This window comes from Triticum aestivum, chromosome 6A, assembly GCF_018294505.1.
Source record: "Triticum aestivum cultivar Chinese Spring chromosome 6A, IWGSC CS RefSeq v2.1, whole genome shotgun sequence".
Lineage (NCBI taxonomy): Eukaryota > Viridiplantae > Streptophyta > Magnoliopsida > Poales > Poaceae > Triticum > Triticum aestivum.
Window position 1 is genome coordinate 562196370 of NC_057809.1, and position 22539 is coordinate 562218908.

Here is a 22539-nt window from a genome sequence, read left to right on the forward strand (position 1 = left end):
ATAGACAAAGGGAATTGTATACGGGATTGATTGAATCCTTGACATCGTGGTTCATCTGATGAGATCATCGTGGAGCATGTGGAAACCAACATGGGTATCCAGATCCCGCTGTTGGTTATTGATCGGAGAGTTGTCTCGGCCATGTCTGCATGACTCCCGAACCCGTAGGGTCTACACACTTAAGGTTCGATGATGCTAGGGTTATAGGGAAAGTATGTACGCGGTTACCGAATGTTGTTCGGAGTCCCGGATGAGATCCCGGACGTCACGAGGAGTTCTGGAATGGTCTGGAGGTAAATATTGATATATAGGAAGTATGGTTTTGGCCACCGGAAGTGTTCCGGGCATCACCGGTAGTGTACCGGGACCACCGGAGGGGTCTGGGGGTCCACCAGGAGGGGCCACGGGCCCCGGAGGCATACATGGGCCAAGTGTGAGAAGGGACCAGCCCCTAGGTGGGCTGGGGCGCCTCCCCACCAAGGCCCATGCGCCTAGAGAGAAGAAGGGGCAAACCCTAAGGGCAGATGGGCCCTAAGGCCCATGCCTGGTGCGCCTCCCTCTCCCCCCCACTTGGCCGCCACCCCGGATGGGGATTGGGGCTGCCTCCACCCCTAGGGTGGAAACCCTAGGTGGGGGCGCAGCCTCCCTCTCCCCCTATATATAGTGGAGGCAAAGGGGCAGCCCAACACACGAAGTTCTTCCCCTGTTGGCGCAGCCCTACCCCTCTCCCTTCCTCATCTCTCGTAGTGCTTGGTGAAGCCCTGCTGGAGTTCCGCGCTCCTCCACCACCACCACGCTGTCGTGCTGCTGCTGGACGGAGTCTTCCCCAACCTCTCCTTCTCCCCTTGCTGGATCAAGGCGTAGGAGACGTCACCGGGTTGCACGTGTGTTGAACGCGGAGGCACCGTTGTTCGGCGCTTAGATCGGAATCAACCGCGATCTGAATCGCTACGAGTACGACTCCTTCATCCGCGTTCTTGTAACGCTTCCGCTTAGCGATCTACAAGGGTATGTAGATGCACTCCCCTTCCCCTCATTGCTAGATTACTCCATAGATTGATCTTGGTGATGCGTAGAAATTTTAAATTTCTGCTTCGATCCCCAACAGTGGCATCATGAGCTAGGTCTATGCGTAGTTTCTATGCACGAGTAGAACACAAGTTGTTGTGGGCGTCGCTTTTGTCAATTTACTTGTCGTTACTAGTCTTATCTTGATTCGGCGGTATCGTGGGATGAAGCGGCCCGGACCGACCTTACACGTACTCTTACATGAGACTGGTTCCACCGGCTGACATGCACTAGTTGCATAAGGTGGCTAGCGGGTGTCTGTCTCTCCCACTTTAGTCGGATCAGATTCGAGGAAAGGGTCCTTATGAAGGGTAAATATAAATTGGCATATCACATTGTGGTTTTGGCGTAGGTAAGAAACATTCTTGCTAGAAACCTATAGCAGCCACGTAAAAATTTGCAACAACAATTAGAGGACGTCTAACTTGTTTTTGCAGCATATGCCTTGTGATGTGATATGGCCAAAAGGATGTGATGAATGATATATGTGATGTATGAGATTGATCATGTTCTTGTAATAGGAATCACGACTTGCATGTCGATGAGTATGACAACCGGCGGGAGCCATAGGAGTCGTCTTAATTTATTTATGACCTGCGTGTCAACTTAAACGTCATGTAATTACTTTACTTTATTGCTAAACCGTTAGCCATAGTAGTAGAAGTAATAGTTGACGAGACGACTTCATGAAGACACGATGATGGAGATCATGATGATGGAGATCATGGTGTCATGCCGGTGACAATGATGATCATGGCGCCCCGAAGATGGAGATCAAAAAGGAGCAAAATGATATTGGCCATATCATGTCACTATTTGATTGCATGTGATGTTTATCATGTTTTACATCTTATTTGCTTAGAACGATGGTAGCTTAAATAAGATGATCCCTCGCAATAATTTCAAGAAAGTGTTCCCCCTAACTGTGCACCGTTGCGAAGGTTCGTTGTTTCGAAGCACCACGTGATGATCGGGTGTGATAGATTCTAACGTTCGAATACAACGGGTGTAAGCCAGATTTACACACGCAATACACTTAGGTTGACTTGACGAGCCTAGCATGTACGGACATGGCCTCGGAACACGGAAGACCGAAAGGTCGAGCATGAGTCGTATAAAAGATACGATCAACATGAAGATGTTCACCGTTGATGACTAGTCCGTCTCACGTGATGATCGGACACGGCCTAGTCAATTCGGATCATGGATCACTTAGATGACTAGAGGGATGTCTATCTGAGTGGGAGTTCATTATATAATTTGATGAGATGAACTTATTTATCATGAACAATAGTCTAAATTGTCTTTGCAAAAAGGGTTGTAGATCAATAGCTCGCGTTGTAGCTCCCTGTTTCAATACGTTCCTAGAGAAAGGTTAAGTTGAAAGATATTGTAAGAAATGATGCGGACTATGTCCGTAGTCCGAGGACTGTCCTCACTGCTACACAGAAGGCTTACGTCTTTGATGCACCGCTCGATGTGCAAACCCCTACAACGTCGTCTGTGGATGTTGTGAACACCTGACAGACACGTCCTGATGACTACTTGATAGTTTAGTGCACCATACTTTACGGCTTAGAATCGGGATTCCAATGACGTTTTGAACGCCATAAGACATATGAGATGTTCCAAGAGCTGAAATTGGGATTTCAGTCTCATGCCCGTGTTGAGAGGTATGAGACCTCTGACAAGTTCTTTTGCCAACAAGATGGAGGAGAATAGCTCAGCTAGTGAGCATGTGCTCAGAATGTATGGGTGCTACAATCACTTAAATCAAGTGGGAGTTAAACTTCCAGATAAGATAGTGATTGATAGAGTTCTCTAGCCACTATCACTAAGCTACTAGATCTTCGTGGTGAACTATGACATGCAAGGGATGGAGTTGATCCCGGAGCTGTTCGCGGTGCTTAAGACCGCAAAAGGTAGAAATCAAGAAGGAGCATCAAGTGTTGATGGTTTAACAAGACCACTGGTTTCAAGAAGGGCAAGGGCTAGAAGGGAAACTTCATGGATGGCAAGCTAGTTGCCGCTCCAGTGAAGGAACCCAAGGTTGAACCCAAACCCGAGACTAAGTGCTTCTATTGTAAGGGGAACGGTCACTGGTAGCGGAATTACCCCAAATGCATGGTAGATAAGAAGGCTGGCAACTTCAACAAAGTATATACATGTTATTAATGTGTACCTCACTAGTACTCCTGGTAGCACCTGGGTATTGGATACCGGTTCAGTTGCTATTATTGGTGACTTGAAGCAATAGCTACGGACTAAACGGAGACTGGCTAAGGGCGAGGTGACGATGTGTGTTGGAAGTGTTTCCTGTTGGGGAACGTTGCAGAAAACAAAAATTTTCCTACTCGTTTCACCAAGATCATCTAGGAGTTCATCTAGCAACGAGTGATTAGATGCATCTACATACCTTTGTAGATCGCGCACGGAAGCGTTCAAAAGAACGGTGATGATGTAGTCATACTCGACGTGATCCAAATCACCGATGACCAGCGCCGAACGGACGGCACCTCCGCGTTCAACACACGTACGGGACGGGAGACGTCTCCTCCTTCTTGATCCAGCAAGGGGGAAGGAGAGGTTGATGAAGATCCAGCAACACGACGGCGTGGTGGTGGATGCAGGGCGTCACAGCAGCAGGGCTTCGCCGAGACTACGAGGGAGAGACGTAACGGGGGGAGGTGGAGGCGCCAGGGGCTGGTGTAAAATCCCTCCTCTCCCCCCCACTATATATAGGGGTGCCAGGGGGGGCGCCGGCCCTAGTAGATGGCATCTACTAGGGGGGGGCGGCGGCCAAGGGGAGGTTTCCCTCCCTCCCAAGGCACCTAGGGGTGCCTTCCACCACATGGACTCTTCCATGGTGGAAACCCTAGGCGCATGGGCCTATAGGGGCTGGTGCCCTTGGCCCATATAGGCCAAGGCGCACCCCCTACAGCCCATGTGGCCCCCGGGACAGGTGGCCCCACCCGGTGGACCCCCGGGACCCTTCCGGTGGTCCCGGTACAATACCGATAACCCTGGAACTTGTCCCGATGCCCGAAATAGCACTTCCTATATATAATTCTTTACCTCCGGACCATTCCGGAACTCCTCGTGACGTCCGGGATCTCATCCGGGACTCCGAACAACATTCGGGTTTCTGCATATACATATCTTCATAACCCTAGCGTCACCGAACCTTAAGTGTGTAGACCCTACGGGTTCGGGAGACAAGCAGACATGACCGAGACGACTCTCCGGTCAATAACCAACAGCGGGATCTGGATACCCATGTTGGCTCCCACATGCTCCACGATGATCTCATCGGATGAACCACGATGTCGAGGATTTAATCAATCCCGTACGCTATTCCCTTTGTCTATCGATATGTTACTTGCCCGAGATTCGATCGTCGGTATCCCAATACCTCGTTCAATCTCGTTACCGGCAAGTCACTTTACTCGTACCGTAATGCATGATCCCGTGACCAGACACTTGGTCACTCTGAGCTCATTATGATGATGCATTACCGAGTGGGCCCAGTGATACCTCTCCGTCATACGGAGTGACAAATCCCAGTCTTGATCCATGTCACCCAACAGACACTTTCGGAGATACCCGTAGTCTACCTTTATAGTCACCCAGTTACGTTGTGACGTTTGGCATACCCAAAGCACTCCTACGGTATCCGGGAGTTACACGATCTCATGGTCTAAGGAAAAGATACTTTGACATTGGAAAACTCTAGCAAACGAACTATACGATCTTGTGCTATGTTTAGGATTGGGTCTTGTCCATCACATCATTCTCCCAATGATGTGATCTCGTTATCAATGACATCCAGTGTCCATAGTCAGGAAACCATGACTATCTGTTGATCAACGAGCTAGTCAACTAGAGGCTCACTAGGGACATGTTGGTGTCTGTTATTCACACATGTATTACGATTTCCGGATAACACAATTATAGCATGAATAAAGACAATTATCATGAACAAGGAAATATAATAATAATGCTTTTATTATTGCCTCTAGGGCATATTTCCAACAGTCTCCCACTTGCACTAGAGTCAATAATCTAGTTACATTGTGATGAATCGAACACCCATGGAATTCTGGTGTTGATCATGTTTTGCTCTAGGGAGAGGTTTAGTCAACGGATCTGCTATATTCAGGTCCGTATGTACTTTACAAATCTCTATGTCTCCATCTTGAACATTTTCACGAATGGAGTTGAAGCGACGCTTGATGTGCCTTGTCTTCTTGTGAAACCTGGGCTCCTTGGCAAGTGCAATAGCTCCAGTGTTGTCACAGAAGAGCTTGATCGGCCCCGACGCATTGGGTATGACTCCTAGGTCGGTGATGAACTCCTTCACCCATATTGCTTCATGTGCTGCCTCCGAGGCTGCCATGTACTCCGCTTCACATGTAGATCCCGCCACGACGCTTTGCTTGCAACTGCACCAGCTTACTGCCCCACCATTCAAAATATACACGTATCCGGTTTGTGACTTAGAGTCATCCAGATCTGTGTCGAAGCTAGCGTCGACGTAACCCTTTACGACGAGCTCTTCGTCACCTCCATAAACGAGAAACATTTCCTTAGTCCTTTTCAGGTACTTCAGGATATTCTTGACCGCTGTCCAGTGTTCCTTGCCGGGATTACTTTGGTACCTTCCTACCAAACTGACGGCAAGGTTAACATCAGGTCTGGTACACAGCATGGCATACATAATAGAACCTATGGCTGAGGCATAGGGGATGACGCTCATCTCTTCTATATCTTCTGCCGTGGTCGGACATTGAGCTGAGCTCAATTTCACACCTTGTAACACAGGCAAGAACCCCTTCTTGGATTGATCCATATTGAACTTCTTCAATATCTTATCAAGGTATGTGCTTTGTGAAAGACCTATGAGGCGTCTCGATCTATCTCTATAGATTTTGATGCCTAATATATAAGCAGCTTCTCCAAGGTCCTTCATTGAAAAACTTTTATTCAAGTAGGCCTTGATGCTGTCCAAGAGTTCTATATCATTTCCCATCAAAAGTATGTCATCTACATATAATATGAGAAATGCTACAGAGCTCCCACTCACTTTCTTGTAAACGCAGGCTTCTCCATAAGTCTGTGTAAACCCAAACGCTTTGATCATCTCATCAAAGCGAATGTTCCAACTCCGAGATGCTTGCACCAGCCCATAAATCGAGCGTTGGAGCTTGCACACTTTGTCAGCATTCTTAGGATCGACAAAACCTTCCGGCTGTATCATATACAATTCTTCCTTAAGGAAACCATTAAGGAATGCCGTTTTGACGTCCATTTGCCATATTTCGTAATCATAGAATGCGGCAATTGCTAACATGATTCGGACGGACTTCAGCTTCGCTACCGGTGAGAAAGTCTCATCGTAGTCAACCCCTTGAACTTGTCGATAACCCTTAGCGACAAGCCGAGCTTTATAGATGGTCACATTACCATCCGCGTCTGTCTTCTTCTTAAAGATCCATTTATTTTCTATGGCTCGCCGCTCAACGGGCAAGTCAGTCAAAGTCCATACTTTGTTTTCATACATGGATCCTATCTCGGATTTCATGGCTTCTAGCCATTTGTCGGAATCCGGGCCCGCCATCGCTTCTTCATAGTTCGAAGGTTCACCGTTGTCTAACAGCATGATTTCCAAGACAGGGTTGCCGTACCACTCTGGTGCGGAACGTGTCCTTGTGGACCTTCGAATTTCAGTAGGGGCTTGATCAGAAGTATCTTGATCATTGTCATTAACTTCCTCTCTAGTCGGTGCAGGCACCTCAGGAACATTTTCTTGAGTTGCGCCATTTTCCGGTTCAAGAGGTAATACTTCATCAAGCTCTACTTTCCTCCCACTTACTTCTTTCGAGAGAAACTCTTTCTCCAGAAAGGACCCATTCTTGGCAACAAAGATCTTGCCTTCGGATCTGAGGTAGAAGGTGTACCCAATAGTTTCTTTTGGGTATCCTATGAAGACGCATTTTTCCGACTTGGGTTCGAGCTTTTCAGGTTGAAGTTTCTTGACATAAGCATCGCATCCCCAAACTTTTAGAAACGACAGCTTAGGTTTCTTCCCAAACCATAATTCATACGGTGTCGTCTCAACGGATTTCGACGGAGCCCTATTTAAAGTGAATGCGGCAGTCTCTAAAGCATAGCCCCAAAAGGAAAGCGGTAAATCGGTAAGAGACATCATAGATCGCACCATATCTAACAGAGTGCGATTACGACGTTCGGACACACCATTACGCTGAGGTGTTCCAGGCGGCGTGAGTTGTGAAACTATTCCACATTTTCTTAAGTGTGCCCCAAACTCGTGACTCAAGTATTCTCCTCCACGATCTGATCGTAGAAACTTGATTTTCCTGTCACGTTGATTTTCAACCTCACTCTGAAATTCCTTGAACTTTTCAAAGGTTTCAGACTTGTGTTTCATTAAGTAGATATACCCATACCTACTTAAATCATCAGTGAGGGTGAGAACATAACGATAGCCACCGCGAGCCTCAACACTCATTGGACCGCACACATCAGTATGTATGATTTCCAATAAGTCGGTTGCTCGCTCCATTGTTCCTGAGAACGGAGTCTTGGTCATTTTACCCATAAGGCATGGTTCGCATGTGTCAAATGATTCATAATCAAGAGACTCTAAAAGTCCATCAGCATGGAGCTTCTTCATGCGTTTGACACCTATGTGACCAAGGCGGCAGTGCCACAGGTATGTGGGACTATCATTATCAACCTTACTTCTTTTGGTACTCACATTATGAACATGTGTAGCATCACGTTCGAGATTCATAAAGAATAAACCATTCACCATAGGAGCATGACCATAAAACATATCTCTCATAAAAATGGAACAACCATTATTCTCAGATTTAAAAGAGTAGCCATCTCGAATTAAACGAGATCCCGATACAATGTTCATGCTCAAAGCTGGCACTAAATAACAATTATTAAGGTTTAAAACTAATCCCGAAGGGAGATGCAGAGGTAGCGTGCCGACGGCGATCACATTGACCTTGGAACCATTCCCGACGCGCATCGTCACCTCGTCCTTTGCCAGTTTCCGCTTATTCCGCAGCCCCTGCTTTGAGTTACAAATGTGAGCAACTGCACCGGTATCAAATACCCAGGAGCTACTACGGGCACTAGTAAGGTACACATCAATTACATGTATATCACATATACCTTTTGTTTTGCCGGCCTTCTTATCCGCTAAGTACTTAGGGCAGTTCCGCTTCCAGTGACCGCTTCCCTTGCAATAAAAGCACTCAGTCTCGGGCTTGGGTCCATTCTTTGGCTTCTTCCCGGCAGCTTGCTTGCCGGGCGCGGCAACCTCCTTGCCGTCCTTCTTGAAGTTCTTTTTACCCTTGCCTTTCTTGAACTTAGTGGTTTTATTGACCATCAACACTTGATGTTCCTTCCTGACTTCTACCTCTGCTGATTTCAGCATAGCAAATACTTCAGGAATGGTCTTTTCCATCCCCTGCATATTGAAGTTCATCACAAAGCTCTTGTAGCTTGGTGGAAGCGACTGGAGGATTCTGTCAATGACCGCATCATCCGGGAGATTAACTCCCAGCTGAGTCAAGCGGTTATGCAACCCAGACATAGTGAGTATGTGCTCACTGACAGAACTGTTTTCCTCCATCTTACAGCTGAAGAATTTGTCGGAGACTTCATATCTCTCGACCCGGGCATGAGCTTGGAAAACCATTTTCAGCTCTTCGAACATCTCATATGCTCCATGTCTCTCAAAACGCTTTTGGAGCCCCGGCTCTAGGCTGTAAAGCATGCCGCACTGAACGAGGGAGTAGTCATCGGAACGTGCCTGCCAAGCGTTCATAACATCTTGTTCTGCAGGGAGAACGGGTGCGTCACCAAGCGGTGCTTGTAGGACATAATCTTTCTTGGCAGCTATGAGGATGATCCTCAGGTTCCGGACCCAGTCCGTATAGTTGCTGCCATCGTCTTTCAGCTTGGTTTTCTCTAGGAACGCGTTGAAGTTGAGGACTACGTTGGCCATTTAATCTACAAGACATATTGTAAAATATTTAGACTAAGTTCATGATAATTAAGTTCAACTAATCAAATTATTAATGAACTCCCACTTAGATTAGACATCCCTCTAGTCATCTAAGTATTACATGATCCGAGTTAAACTAGACCGTGTCCGATCATCACGTGAGACGGACTAGTCAACATCGGTGAACATCTTCATGTTGATCGTATCTTCTATACGACTCATGCTCGACCTTTCGGTCTTCTGTGTTCCGAGGCCATGTCTGTACATGCTAGGCTCGTCAAGTCAACCTAAGTGTTTGCATGTGTAAATCTGTCTTACACCCGTTGTATGTGAACGTCTGAATAAAACACCCGATCATCACGTGGTGTTTTGAAACAGCGAACTGTCGCAACGGTGCACAGTTAGGGGGAACACTTCTTGAAATTAGTATGAGGGATCACCTTATTTACTACCGTCGTTCTAAGTAAACAAGATGCAAAACATGATAAACATCACATGCAATCAAATAATAAACGTGACATGATATGGCCAATATCACATAGCTCCTTTGATCTCCATCTTGGGGCTCCATGATCATCTTGTCACCGGCTTGACACCATGATCTCCATCATCATGATCTCCATCATCGTGTCTCCATGAAGTTGCTCGCCAACTATTACTTCTACTACTATGGCTAACGCGTTTAGCAATAAAGTAAAGTAATTTACATGGCGTTTCTTGATGACACGCAGGTCATATAAAAGAATAAAGACAACTCCTATGGCTCCTGCCGGTTGTCATACTCATCGACATGCAAGTCGTGATTCCTATTACAATAGCATGAACATCTCATACATCACATATAGATCATTCATCATTCATCACAACTTTGGCCATATCATATCACAAACCACTTGCTGCAAAAACAAGTTAGACGTCCTCTAATTGTTGTTGCAAGTTTTACGTGGCTGAATTAGGGTTCTAGCAAGAACGTTTTCTTACCTACGTTAAAGCCACAACGTGATTTGTCAACTTCTATTTACCCTTCATAAGGACCCTGTTCATCGATTCCGCTCCAACTAAAGTAGGAGAGACAGACACCCGCCAGCCACCTTATGCAACTAGTGCATGTTAGTCGGTGGAACCGGTCTCACGTAAGCGTACGTGTAAGGTTGGTCCGGGCCGCTTCATCCCACAATACCGCTGAAGCAAGAAAGGACTAGTAACGGCAAGAAAGTTGACAAATCTACGCCCACAACAAATTGTGTTCTACTCGCGCAAGAAGAACTACGCATAGACCTAGCTCATGATGCCACTGTTGGGGAACGTTGCAGAAAACAAAAATTTTCCTACTCGTTTCACCAAGATCATCTAGGAGTTCATCTAGCAACGAGTGATTAGATGCATCTACATACCTTTGTAGATCGCGCACGGAAGCGTTCAAAAGAACGGTGATGATGTCGTACTCGACGTGATCCAAATCACCGATGACCAGCGCCGAACGGACGGCACCTCCGCGTTCAACACACGTACGGGACGGGAGACGTCTCCTCCTTCTTGATCCAGCAAGGGGGAGGAGAGGTTGATGAAGATCCAGCAGCACGACGGCGTGGTGGTGGATGCAGGGCGTCACAGCAGCAGGGCTTCGCCGAGACTACGAGGGAGAGACGTAACAGGGGGAGATGGAGGCGCCAGGGGCTGGTCTAAAATCCCTCCTCTCCCCCCCACTATATATAGGGGTGCCAGGGGGGGCGCCGGCCCTAGTAGATGGCATCTACTAGGGGGGCGGCGGCCAAGGGGAGGTTTCCCTCCCCCCCAAGGCACCTAGGGGTGCCTTCCACCACATGGACTCTTCCATGGTGGAAACCCTAGGCGCATGGGCCTATAGGGGCTGGTGCCCTTGGCCCATCTAGGCCAAGGCGCACCCCCTACAGCCCATGTGGCCCCCGGGGACAGGTGGCCCCACCCGGTGGACCCCCGGGACCCTTCCGGTGGTCCCGGTACAATACCGATAACCCCGAAACTTGTCCCGATGCCCGAAATAGCACTTCCTATATATAATTCTTTACCTCCGGACCATTCCGGAACTCCTCGTGACGTCCGGGATCTCATCCGGGACTCCGAACAACATTCGGGTTTCTGCATATACATATCTTCATAACCCTAGCGTCACCGAACCTTAAGTGTGTAGACCCTACGGGTTCGGGAGACAAGCAGACATGACCGAGACGACTCTCCGGTCAATAACCAACAGCGGGATCTGGATACCCATGTTGGCTCCCACATGCTCCACGATGATCTCATCGGATGAACCACGATGTCGAGGATTTAATCAATCCCGTACGCTATTCCCTTTGTCTATCGATATGTTACTTGCCCGAGATTCGATCGTCGGTATCCCAATACCTCGTTCAATCTCGTTACCGGCAAGTCACTTTACTCGTACCGTAATGCATGATCCCGTGACCAGACACTTGGTCACTCTGAGCTCATTATGATGATGCATTACCGAGTGGGCCCAGTGATACCTCTCCGTCATACGGAGTGACAAATCCCAGTCTTGATCCATGTCACCCAACAGACACTTTCGGAGATACCCGTAGTCTACCTTTATAGTCACCCAGTTACGTTGTGACGTTTGGCATACCCAAAGCACTCCTACGGTATCCGGGAGTTACACGATCTCATGGTCTAAGGAAAAGATACTTTGACATTGGAAAACTCTAGCAAACGAACTATACGATCTTGTGCTATGTTTAGGATTGGGTCTTGTCCATCACATCATTCTCCCAATGATGTGATCTCGTTATCAATGACATCCAGTGTCCATAGTCAGGAAACCATGACTATCTGTTGATCAACGAGCTAGTCAACTAGAGGCTCACTAGGGACATGTTGGTGTCTGTTATTCACACATGTATTACGATTTCCGGATAACACAATTATAGCATGAATAAAGACAATTATCATGAACAAGGAAATATAATAATAATGCTTTTATTATTGCCTCTAGGGCATATTTCCAACATTTACACGGTGTCGTATATACGTGTCTCATTAATTTGTAGACCTCACAGTACTCCTGGGAGCTGGGTGTGGATATAAGCGGGTTCATTGCGATTATATGTGACTTGAAGCAAAAGCTACGGACTAAACGGAGACTGTCTAGGGCGAGTTGACGATGATGGTTCGAAGTGTTTCCAGAGTTGATGAATCACCCTCGGCCGCTACCATCTACATGTTACCCATGGATTAGTTATGAACCTCAGATAATGTTTCAGGTGTCAATTGAGCATGAACTATGATCTGGATCATCGTCCATTAATACGGTGGCTATCATTTAAGTCCGAGAATAATGTTATCTGTTTACATGAGAATATACCTTTATGGTCATGCACCCTATGTGAATGGTTTTTCTTATTGAATCTCGAAGTCGTGGTAATACACATATTCATACGATACCAAAAGATGTAAGTTAATAATGATAGTACCACTTTTCTGTGCACTGCCGCCTTGGTCATATTGGTGTAAGATGCATGAAGAAGCTCCATGCTCGATGGATGTCTTGGAGTCACTTGATTTTGAATCACTTGACACATGCGAAGCCATTCCTCATGGGCAAAATGACTAAGACCCCGTTTTTCAGGTACAATTGACATGGGCAAGTGACTTGTTGGAAATCATACATACTGATGTGTGTGATCCAATGAGAATTGAAGCGTGCGGTGGATATCGCTATTTTCTCATCTTCACTGACGATTTGGGTAGATATAGGTATATTTACTTAATGAAGCACAAGTCTGAAATGTTTGAAAAGTTCAAGCGATTTCAGAGTGAAGTTAAGAATCGTCATAACAAGAAGATCATGTTCCTACGATCTGATCAAAGGGGGATTTTCTGAGTTATGAGTTTGGCAATCACTTAAGACATTGTGGAATTGTTTCGTAGTTGAAGCCACCTGGAACACCACAGCGTAATGGTGTGTCCGGACGTCGTAATCGAACCTTATGAGATATGGTGCGATCTATGATGTCTCTTACCGATCTACCACTATTATTTTGAGGTTATGCATTAGAGACAGCTGCGTTCACTTTAGATAGGACACCATATAAGTCCGTTGAGATGACGTCATATGAATATTGGTTTGGCGAGAAACCAAAGTTGTCGTTTCTTAATGTTTGGGGCTGCAATGCTTAAGGCTTCAGCCAGAGAAGCTCGAACCAAAGCGGACAAACACATCTTCATAGGATACCCAAAGGTGACAATTGGGTATACCTTCTATCTCAGTTTCGAGGGCAAATTGTTTGCCGCTAAGAACGGGTCCTTTCTCGAGAAGGAGTTTCTCTCGAAAGAATTGAGTGGGAGGAAGATAGAACTTGATGAGGTTGTCGAACCTTTACTTCAACCAGAGAGTGACGCAACACAGAAAGATGTTTTCTGTGGCGCCTACGTCTGTTGAAGAGGAAGTTAATGATAGTGATCATGAAGCTTCGGATCAAGTTGCTATCGAACCTCATAGGTCGACAAGGATATGTACTACTCCTGAGTGGTACGGTAATCCTGTCTTAGATATCATGTTGTTGGACAACAATGAACCTACGAGCTATGGAGAAGCGATGGTGGGCCCGTATTCCGACAAATGGTTAGAAGCCATGAAATCCGAGATAGGATCCATGTATCAGAACAAAGTATGGACTTTGGTGGACTTGCCCGTTGATCGGCAAGCCATTGAGATAAATGGATCTTTAAGAAGAAGACGGACGTGGACGGTAATGTTACCGTCTATGAAGCTCAACTTGTGGCAAAGAGTCTTTTCGCAAGTTCAAGGAGTTGACTACGATGAGAATTTCTCACCCGTAGCAATGCTTAAGTCCGTCGGAATCATGTTAGCATTAGCTGTATTTTTCGATTTTGAAATCTGACAGATGGATGTCAAAACAAGTTTTCTTACCAGTTTTCGTATGAAAAAGTTGTATGTGATACAATAAAAGGTTTTGTCGATCCTAAGGATGCTAAAAGGTATGCTGGCTCCAGCAATCCTTTTATGGACTAGAGCAAGCATCTCGGAGTCGGAATATATGCTTTGATGGAGTGATCAAAGCTTTTAGGTTTATACAATGTTTGCTAGAAACTTGTATTTACAAGAAAGTGAGTGGGAGAACTACAACATTTCTGATAAGTATATGTGGATGACATATTGCTGATTCGAAATAATGTAGAATTTGTGAAAAGCATAAAAAGTTATTTGAAGAGTGATTTTCAAAGGAAGACCTGGATAAAGCTGCTTACATATTGGGCATCAAGATCTATAGAAATAGATCAAGACGCCTGACGGTACTTTCAAAGAACGCACACCTTGACATGTTTTTGAAGGAGTTCAAAATAGATCAGTCAAAGAAGGGGTTCTTACCTGATTTGTAAGGTGTGAAGTTGAGTAAGACTCAAAGCTTGACCACGGCAGAAGAAAGAGGAAGGACGAAGGTCGTCCCCTATGCTTTTGTCATAGGCTCTATACGGTATGCCATGCTGAGTACCGCACCTGATGTGTGACTTGCCACATGTCTGGCAAGAGGGTACAAAGGTGATCTAGGAGTGGATCACCAGATAGCGGTCAAAATTATCCTTAGAGGAATAAGGAAATGTTTCTCGGTTATGGAGGTGATAAAGAGTTCGACGTAAAGAGTTACGTCGATGCAAGCTTAACACCTATCCGGATAGCTCTGAGTAGAGATACCAGATACGTATAATGGAGCAACAATTTGGAATAGCTCCAAGTGGAACGTGGTAGCAGCATCTACGATATAATAAAGTTTTGCGAAATACATAGGGATCTGAATATGGCAAGACCCGTTGACTACAACCTCTCTCACAAGCATCACATGATCAAACCCAGAACTCATTAGAGTGTTTATCACATAGTGATGTGAACTAGATCATTGAGTCTAGTAGACTCTTGGATGTTGGTCACATGGGATGTGACCTGTGAGTGTTAATCACATGGCGATGTGAACTAGATTATTGACTCTAGTGCCTAGAGGGCAACTGTTGGAAATATGCCTAGGCATAATAATTATTATTATTATATTTTCATTGTTCATGATAATCGTTTATTATCCATGCTAAAATTGTATTGATAGGAAACTCAGATACATATGTGGATACATAGACAACACCATGTCCCTAGTAAGCCTCTAGTTGACTAGCTCGTTGATCAATAGATGGTTACAGTTTCCTGACCATGGACATTGGATGTCGTTGATAACGGGATCACATCATTAGGAGAATGATGTGATGGACAAGACCCAATCCTAAGCCTAGCACAAAGATCGTGTGGTTCGTATGCTAAAGCTTTTCTAATGTCAAGTATCATTTCCTTAGACCATGAGATTGTGCAACTCCCGGATACCGTAGGAGTGCTTTGGGTGTGCCAAACGTCACAACGTAACTGGGTGGCTATAAAGGTACACTACAGGTATCTCCGAAAGTGTCTGTTGGGTTGGCACGAATCGAGACTGGGATTTGTCACTCCGTGTAAACGGAGAGGTATCTCTGGGCCCACTCAGTAGGACATCATCATAATGTGCACAATGTGACCAAAGAGTTGATCACGGGATGATGTGTTACGGAACGAGTAAAGAGACTTGCCGGTAACGAGATTGAACAAGGTATCGGGATACCGACGATCGAATCTCGGGCAAGTATCATACCGATAGACAAAGGAAATTGTATACGAGATTGATTGAATCCTTGACATCGTGGTTCATCCGATGAGATCATCGTGGAGCATGTGGGAACCAACATGGGTATCCAGATCCCGCTGTTGGTTATTGATCGGAGAGTTGTCTCGGCCATGTCTGCATGACTCCGGAACCCGTAGGGTCTACACACTTAAGGTTCGATGACGCTAGGGTTATAGGGAAGTATGTACGCGGTTACTGAATGTTGTTCGGAGTCCCGGATGAGATCCCGGACGTCACGAGGAGTTCCGGAATGGTCCGGAGGTAAAGATTGATATATAGGAAGTATGGTTTTGGCCACCGGAAGTGTTCCGGGCATCACCGGTAGTGTACCGGGACCACCGAAGGGGTCCGGGGGTCCACCGGGAGGGGCCACAGGCCCCGGAGGCATACATGGGCTAAGTGTGAGAAGGGACCAGCCCCTAGGTGGGCTGGGGCGCCTCCCCACCAAGGCCCATGCGCCTAGAGAGATGAGGGGGCAAACCCTAAGGGCAGATGGGCCCTAAGGCCCATGCCTAGGTGTGCCTCCCCCTCTCCCCCCTTGTGGCCGCCGCTACCCCCAATTGGGCTGCGCCACCCTAGGGTGGAACCCTAGGTGGGGCGCAGCCCTCCCTCTCCCCCTATATATAGTGGAGGCAAAGGGGCAGCCCAACACACGAAGTTCTTCCCCTGTTGGCGCGGCCCTACCCCTCTCCCTTCCTTGTCTCTCGTAGTGCTTGGCGAAGCCCTGCTGGAGTTCCGCGCTCCTCCACCACCACCACGCCGTCGTGCTGCTGCTGGACGGAGTCTTCCCCAACCTCTCCTTCTCCCCTTGCTGGATCAAGGCGTAGGAGACGTCACCGGGCTGCACGTGTGGACGCGGAGGCGTCGTTGTTCGGCGCTTAGATCAGAATCAACCGCGATCTGAATCGCTACGAGTATGACTCCTTCATCCGCATTCTTGTAATGCTTCCGCTTAGCGATCTACAAGGGTATGTAGATGCACTCCCCTTCCCCTCGTTGCTAGATTACTCCATAGATTGATCTTGGTGATGCGTAGAAAATTTTAAATTTCTGCTTCGATCCCCAACACGCTGAGCCATCTCGATGATGTCGGTGCAGATATCCGGCTCGGGGCCCGGTTCGCCGATCTTGTCAATGAATACGTGGATTCCGTTGAAGGGGACCCGGTACCCATACTCAATTGAGCCGGCCTCGGGTCCCTAGCCTGCATCGTCGATGTAGAACTTGCCGCGACGACTCTTGGTCATCCGGCCAACAGCGTATCCCTTGATCCCTTCGAAGCTGCCCTTCAAGAACTCAAAACCACTGTGTGCAGGCCCCACGGTGGGCGCCAACTGTCGTGGAATTGTCACGGCAGATGTCCTAGTGAAAGGACTTAGTTGTGAAACCATGGCGACGAGGTTAGCTTAAAGGGGTTAAACGGGACAAAGGACACGAGGAGTTTATACTGGTTCGGCCCCTTGCGGTGAAGGTAAAGGCCTAATCCAGTTTGAGGTGGTATTGGTAGGGTTTCGATTACCAGGGAGCGAATATGCTTTGCCTAGCTTTCGATATGTTGTTTCTTGCCCTAACCCGTTCCCTGGTCGTCCCCTTATATACATGGGTTGACGCCCGGTGGCCTACAGAGTCCTGGCCGGCTCATTCAAACGTGTCCGGCTCGGTAACTTATCTTACATGCCTTACAACTCAAGTCATATATACATGGTGGTTTATACTCACGGGTCTTAAGCCGCCTTTCGGTTTGGGCCCTTTAACATGCCTACTTCATGAACCACCATCTTCAACATATTCATGGGCTTTGTCTAGATGAACCTCCATTGGAATAACCCGGACCCTCCTGGGCGGGTCATATCCAATAGTCATATCCCCAACAGGTTTTGAAATGCTTGATCAATTGTCTTGGTTACACTGCTTCAAGCGTTATGTTTGTTGACACTTAGTCCTGTTTATATTTACCCAAATGATAAGTGCCACGCGTCGGGTGTGTGGCACTCTGGCCCTGACATTTTTCGATGGCAATTCCAGTCGCGTAAGGATGGCAATTTTCAGTGACACACGGCAAGTTTCTGTGAAAAATATACTGAAGCACGAAACTTGTCATGCTTGACAACTAAAGTTGTCATCCTCGCATAACTAAGCTTGCCGTTGAAAACATTCAGAATTGCCATGTGCTCATACCTGACATTTGGTACTTAGCAGGGTCATATATTTAACATTCAACCATGCAGATTGCAGAGCACAACAGGAGGACAAATAGGGTTTCAGCAAAGAGGAATCCCTTTGCCTAGCCAGAAGTTTGCATGGAGGTTGGTTCTATCTGCTGTGCACTATACTGGAACGTCACTGGCAAACACACCCATCCTCCTCACTTGGCCTAAACCTAACCTAACAAACGGGAAACTTTGATTGGTCGTGCAATAGCTTAGCGCTTATTAGAAGCAGCCGTGCAATAATGCATGTTTAGCCCGTTGCTTTGCCGGATTATGGTATGCAAATTGCCGTAAAGAGATGACAACACACCAAAGACAAATCATGCTCTGCCAGTCGTCATAAGATATTGTATTATTGTGTCCTCTAGAATTTTGGCTGGTGGAACTTTTGTAACAGCAGTGCCTCACAGAAAAGCTTTGTCTTGCCATAGGTTTGGAACAATAATGTCTCGTTTTGAAATGCACGAGCTTTGTAGGAAAAAAATAGTGGAATTCTCTGCTCTCAATTCAAGTGAATTAATAGGTTCTGATCACACACATTTTTATTGCTTCTGATCACAACCTTAGCGGCTAAGGTTTTATGTCTCTCTTCAAGAACTACACCCGCAAACACTTGTGGGCTGGGTCGTACCCAAACTAGTCGATGGAGAAATGCTTAAAGCAAAATGAATTTCTCAGTGTGCATATATCTATTGTGTTTTATCTGGAATTAACCCAGGAAACGATGGTTCAGCAAGCAGGCAAAAATACCCTAATTTTCTTGAATACATGTGGTTGTTTTAGGGCATATTTGATTCAGAGAATTTTAATAATAATTTTGAAGGATCAAAATCCTTAGGAATTTTTGCTATGTTGATTGCTTAATTCGTCGAATTGAATAGAATTTTTTTCTGAAAATTCCTTGGTACTGCATTTCATAGAAATTTTAGCCTTCACTCAAACCTCTTGGAAAGGATCACATATTTTCTCATGCAGTCAAACAAACCAAAAATTTGTAGGATTCAAATGGTCATGACATCACAATCCTAGGTTTGTCCTATGCTACATTTTTTCAAATCATGCAAATCCAGAGGCCCGCGGAGGATTTGGTTTGTCCAACTTCAAGGGATCGGAACAGAAATATCAGAGCTTTGACACCTTCTTCCTCAAGGTCCAAATGTATTTAGGCTCTCAAAACAATGCATTTGCTAATTCCTGTGACTCAACGATGATGGGCATACTGAGGATCTACCAAGGTTGCATGCAGAAAAAATGGGGAATTACATCAATCTTATTAACACATTCAACAAAACAATCGCTATGATATAGCCAACAAGGGCGGCTATTTTCGGTGGTTCCCCCCTCAAACCTAGGAACCGCCGCCCCAGCCTTCCCCTCCCCGCGCCATCATCGGAGGAAGCTTCCAAGCGAAGCTCGTGCGGCTGAAGGCGGCGGCGGAGACCTTTCTTGTGACACCTAGGGACCTGTGGGCGACAGATCTTGGTGCCGACTAGTGGTGTTCTCATGCAAGAAGAGGCTGGGCTCGGCGAGCGAAGGTCTCGCGCATGTGGCAGGGATTGTGGCTCGGACGTCGCAGAGGCAGTGGTGTGGTTTCACCTCGGCCGCAAAACGGATTGTTCGGATGTGGCAGGATGGACGGCGAAGGCCGTGCTCAGATTTTTTGGGTGTTGTTACTTTGTTAAAGGAGTCGTCGACGTCGTTCACGCCTACCTGCCTATTGCTCTGGGGAAAACCTAGGTCTGAGTGATATCGGATCGGGCAATATCGTCAATCGTCAATGGTGTCATTTCTCTCTCTTGGGAGCATTGTTTTGGAGTTGCATTTGTTAGGGGATAAGTGGATGATTCCAGGTTCGCACTGCGGCTGACGCTTCCATGTCTCGCCGCTGCCATGTATTGGCTGGCCGACGCATCGAGGCAGAGCATGGCGGGGGTGCCCGCGATACTCCGTTGAGGCGTCGCGTTACGAAGATGGTGTGCGGCAATTTGTCGGTGATAACCGCAGCCTACGGGGACATTGACATCATGTGGTATTGTGCCTGGGGTGCCCAGATTTACCACTGACAGACACTTGCGACGAAAGTGTGGGATTGTCATATCGTCCCCACGGTGGGATTTTGATGGTGTTGTCTTCCTCTCGCCATGCGGTCAATGGCCTCGCTCAGCTTTGGGTAACTGGCTATTTGCTTGGTGTGTGCATGATATTCAGCTCGCACGGCTAAACTTCTACTCTTTATATCAATGCCTAGGATTTCTAGGTCACCGGACTTCTTACCATCAAGTTAGTAAAAAAGGCCTGGATCTATTGGCAAGAGACTTTGCGCTTTTTTCTCGAAAAGAGAAGTTTAACATCGCCTCCCCGTCGTCTTCTTGGCTGCTCTTGCCGGCCGCCATCGTTGAACCGGGCCTTATCCGGAAGTTCTTGGCTTGCACGCTGAGAACATTGACCTGCTTGCTCGATGGGATCATTTCCTAGAGTACGTGCTCCCCGTTACTGCCGCAGGGCACGTATGTCGCTCTCCTGTCGGTACCAAACCACGACCAGCCGGGGGCGAGATGGCCCGGAATCCCGATCGACCACGCCACAACAGTATCCAGAGCCCCAGATCGAGCACGCCACGACGGCATGCATGATGGGCAGAAGTCTCGAGTGTCACTCCATTATGCATACTAGATCCTACATTTTCTGAGATCTTGGAGTCTGAGCTGAGCTTTGCTAGCACAGGGGCCTCACTGACAGTCAAACAAGCCTCGTCTCATCCGGTGAAAATCTGGCTCCGGCCACCAATTATCGTCGCGCATCGGACGGGTCCCCTGCCGTCAGCAAGCGCTAGATCATCGATGGATGGATCCATGTCGCTTTCGCCTAAAATTTCTCCTCGCCAAATCAAATCACCGTCGATCACATGGCAGCCCTGATGCTCCTCGCCCTCTATAAAAAACCTGCCGTATCGCGGTCTCCTTCCACACGCGCACAATACACGCTACACGGGACACTCTCGCACTCGACGGCAGAGTGACACTTGCCGCCTCTGCCGCGACACCACGGGCCATGAAGCTGGAGGTGTCGCCGAGGCAGAGGACCCAAGAAGCAGAGCAGAACGAGGGCGTCGCCGTGGAGCCATGGAAGCACCCGAAGCAGCTCTGCGCTAGCCTGGGCTACGGGGAGGAGGAGGCGTCACGGCTGGTGCCGCCGCTCAACTTCGGCATGGTCGACGACGGCGTCTTCCGGTCGGGGTTCCCCGACGCGGCCAACTTCCGGTTCCTCGCGTCCCTCAACCTGCGCTCCGTCGTGTGAGCTCCCTGCTCTGTGCCACGCCCACATCTCCGGCCACCATGCACCCAGACTTGTCTCTTCTTGACGCCCCGTGTTGCTTGCTTGCTTGCTTGCTTGTGCAGGTACCTGTGCCCGGAGCCGTACCCGGAGCAGAACGCGCGGTTCCTGGGGCGCAGCGGGATCAAGCTCCACCACTTCGGAATCCAGGGCCGCAAGGTACGTCGATGAACAATTCAGCCTTTGATTCGTGCATTCCCGAGGACGGCGAAACCATCTTTGCATCGACCTGCATTTTTGCTTGTTGGGTGCGCTCTGCATATGATCTTTGGTTCAGAGTAGCTGTGGGCTGTCGCGTGGATGAATAACTTGCTTTCGGCAGCACTTGCCTTTTCTAGTATTACCCCTTTGCTTGGGCAACTGTCTTACTGGCTCTTTGCAAAGTCATTTACCCGTCTCTTTCATGAGGAACAGTATATACATATCTGAAACCTGCGCGCATGGTGCAGGAACCGTTTGTCGACATCCCCGAAGAAACGATCCGCGAGGCGCTCAAAGTCATCCTTGGTACTACTATTTCACACATTCACTTACAAACATCTTCACCGATCCAAGGCCGCAAAATCACACATGACCACTCGAAATTTCTCCTTCTCTAACTAACATTTCTCCCTGTTTCCATGGATTCAGACGTGAGAAACCACCCGGTGCTCATCCACTGCAAGAGAGGCAAGGTATATTCTGCACCCTATACACCTCATACAGCACTTTCTAATGAAAATCATAACCATGTGCTTCTCTCAGCACCGTACCGGCTGCGTGGTGGGCTGCCTGAGGAAGCTGCACAAGTGGCGCCTGTCCTCCGTCTTCGACGAGTACCTGCACTTCGCGGCGGCCAAGGCGAGGAAAACCGACCAGCGGTTCATGGAGCTCTTCGACACGTCAAGCCTGGTGCATCTGCTCGCCTCGCAGTGTTGATGAAAGCGAGCGAGCGTTTTTCCTTTCTCTTTTAGCCTGTCCCGATCCTGCCACCATGCGGCTGCGACGACCTGTGTTTCTCCCGCGGTGATTCACAGAGAATAATGTTACTAGAACAATCATGGGCCATATCTATGAGAGATAGAAGACCAATGAAACATGTACTCCTTGAATGATCAAAAATATAAATTTCAAGGTGTGTGACACATTATCGTTATTCTCGCAAAAAAAAAATGGTAGAACAACG

General features: G+C 47.5%; 1 protein-coding gene across 3 annotated transcripts; it reads left to right on the top strand.

Annotated features, from left to right (window-relative positions):
- Positions 1–20987: 20987 nt before the first annotated feature.
- LOC123128533 (probable tyrosine-protein phosphatase DSP2) lies at positions 20988–22500 on the top strand. 3 transcript variants are annotated; one of them, XM_044548562.1, is made up of 5 exons: positions 20988–21334; positions 21440–21533; positions 21824–21881; positions 22005–22043; positions 22119–22500. In XM_044548562.1, exons 1-5 carry the CDS (start codon positions 21093–21095, stop codon positions 22325–22327), a joined length of 642 nt encoding a protein of 213 aa, XP_044404497.1. In that variant the 5' UTR covers positions 20988–21092; the 3' UTR covers positions 22328–22500. The 3 variants fall into 3 exon arrangements, with proteins under 3 accessions (XP_044404497.1, XP_044404496.1, XP_044404498.1); XM_044548563.1 differs by having other exon boundaries at positions 20989–21334; positions 22005–22048; XM_044548561.1 differs by having other exon boundaries at positions 22005–22500.
- Positions 22501–22539: the final 39 nt, after the last annotated feature.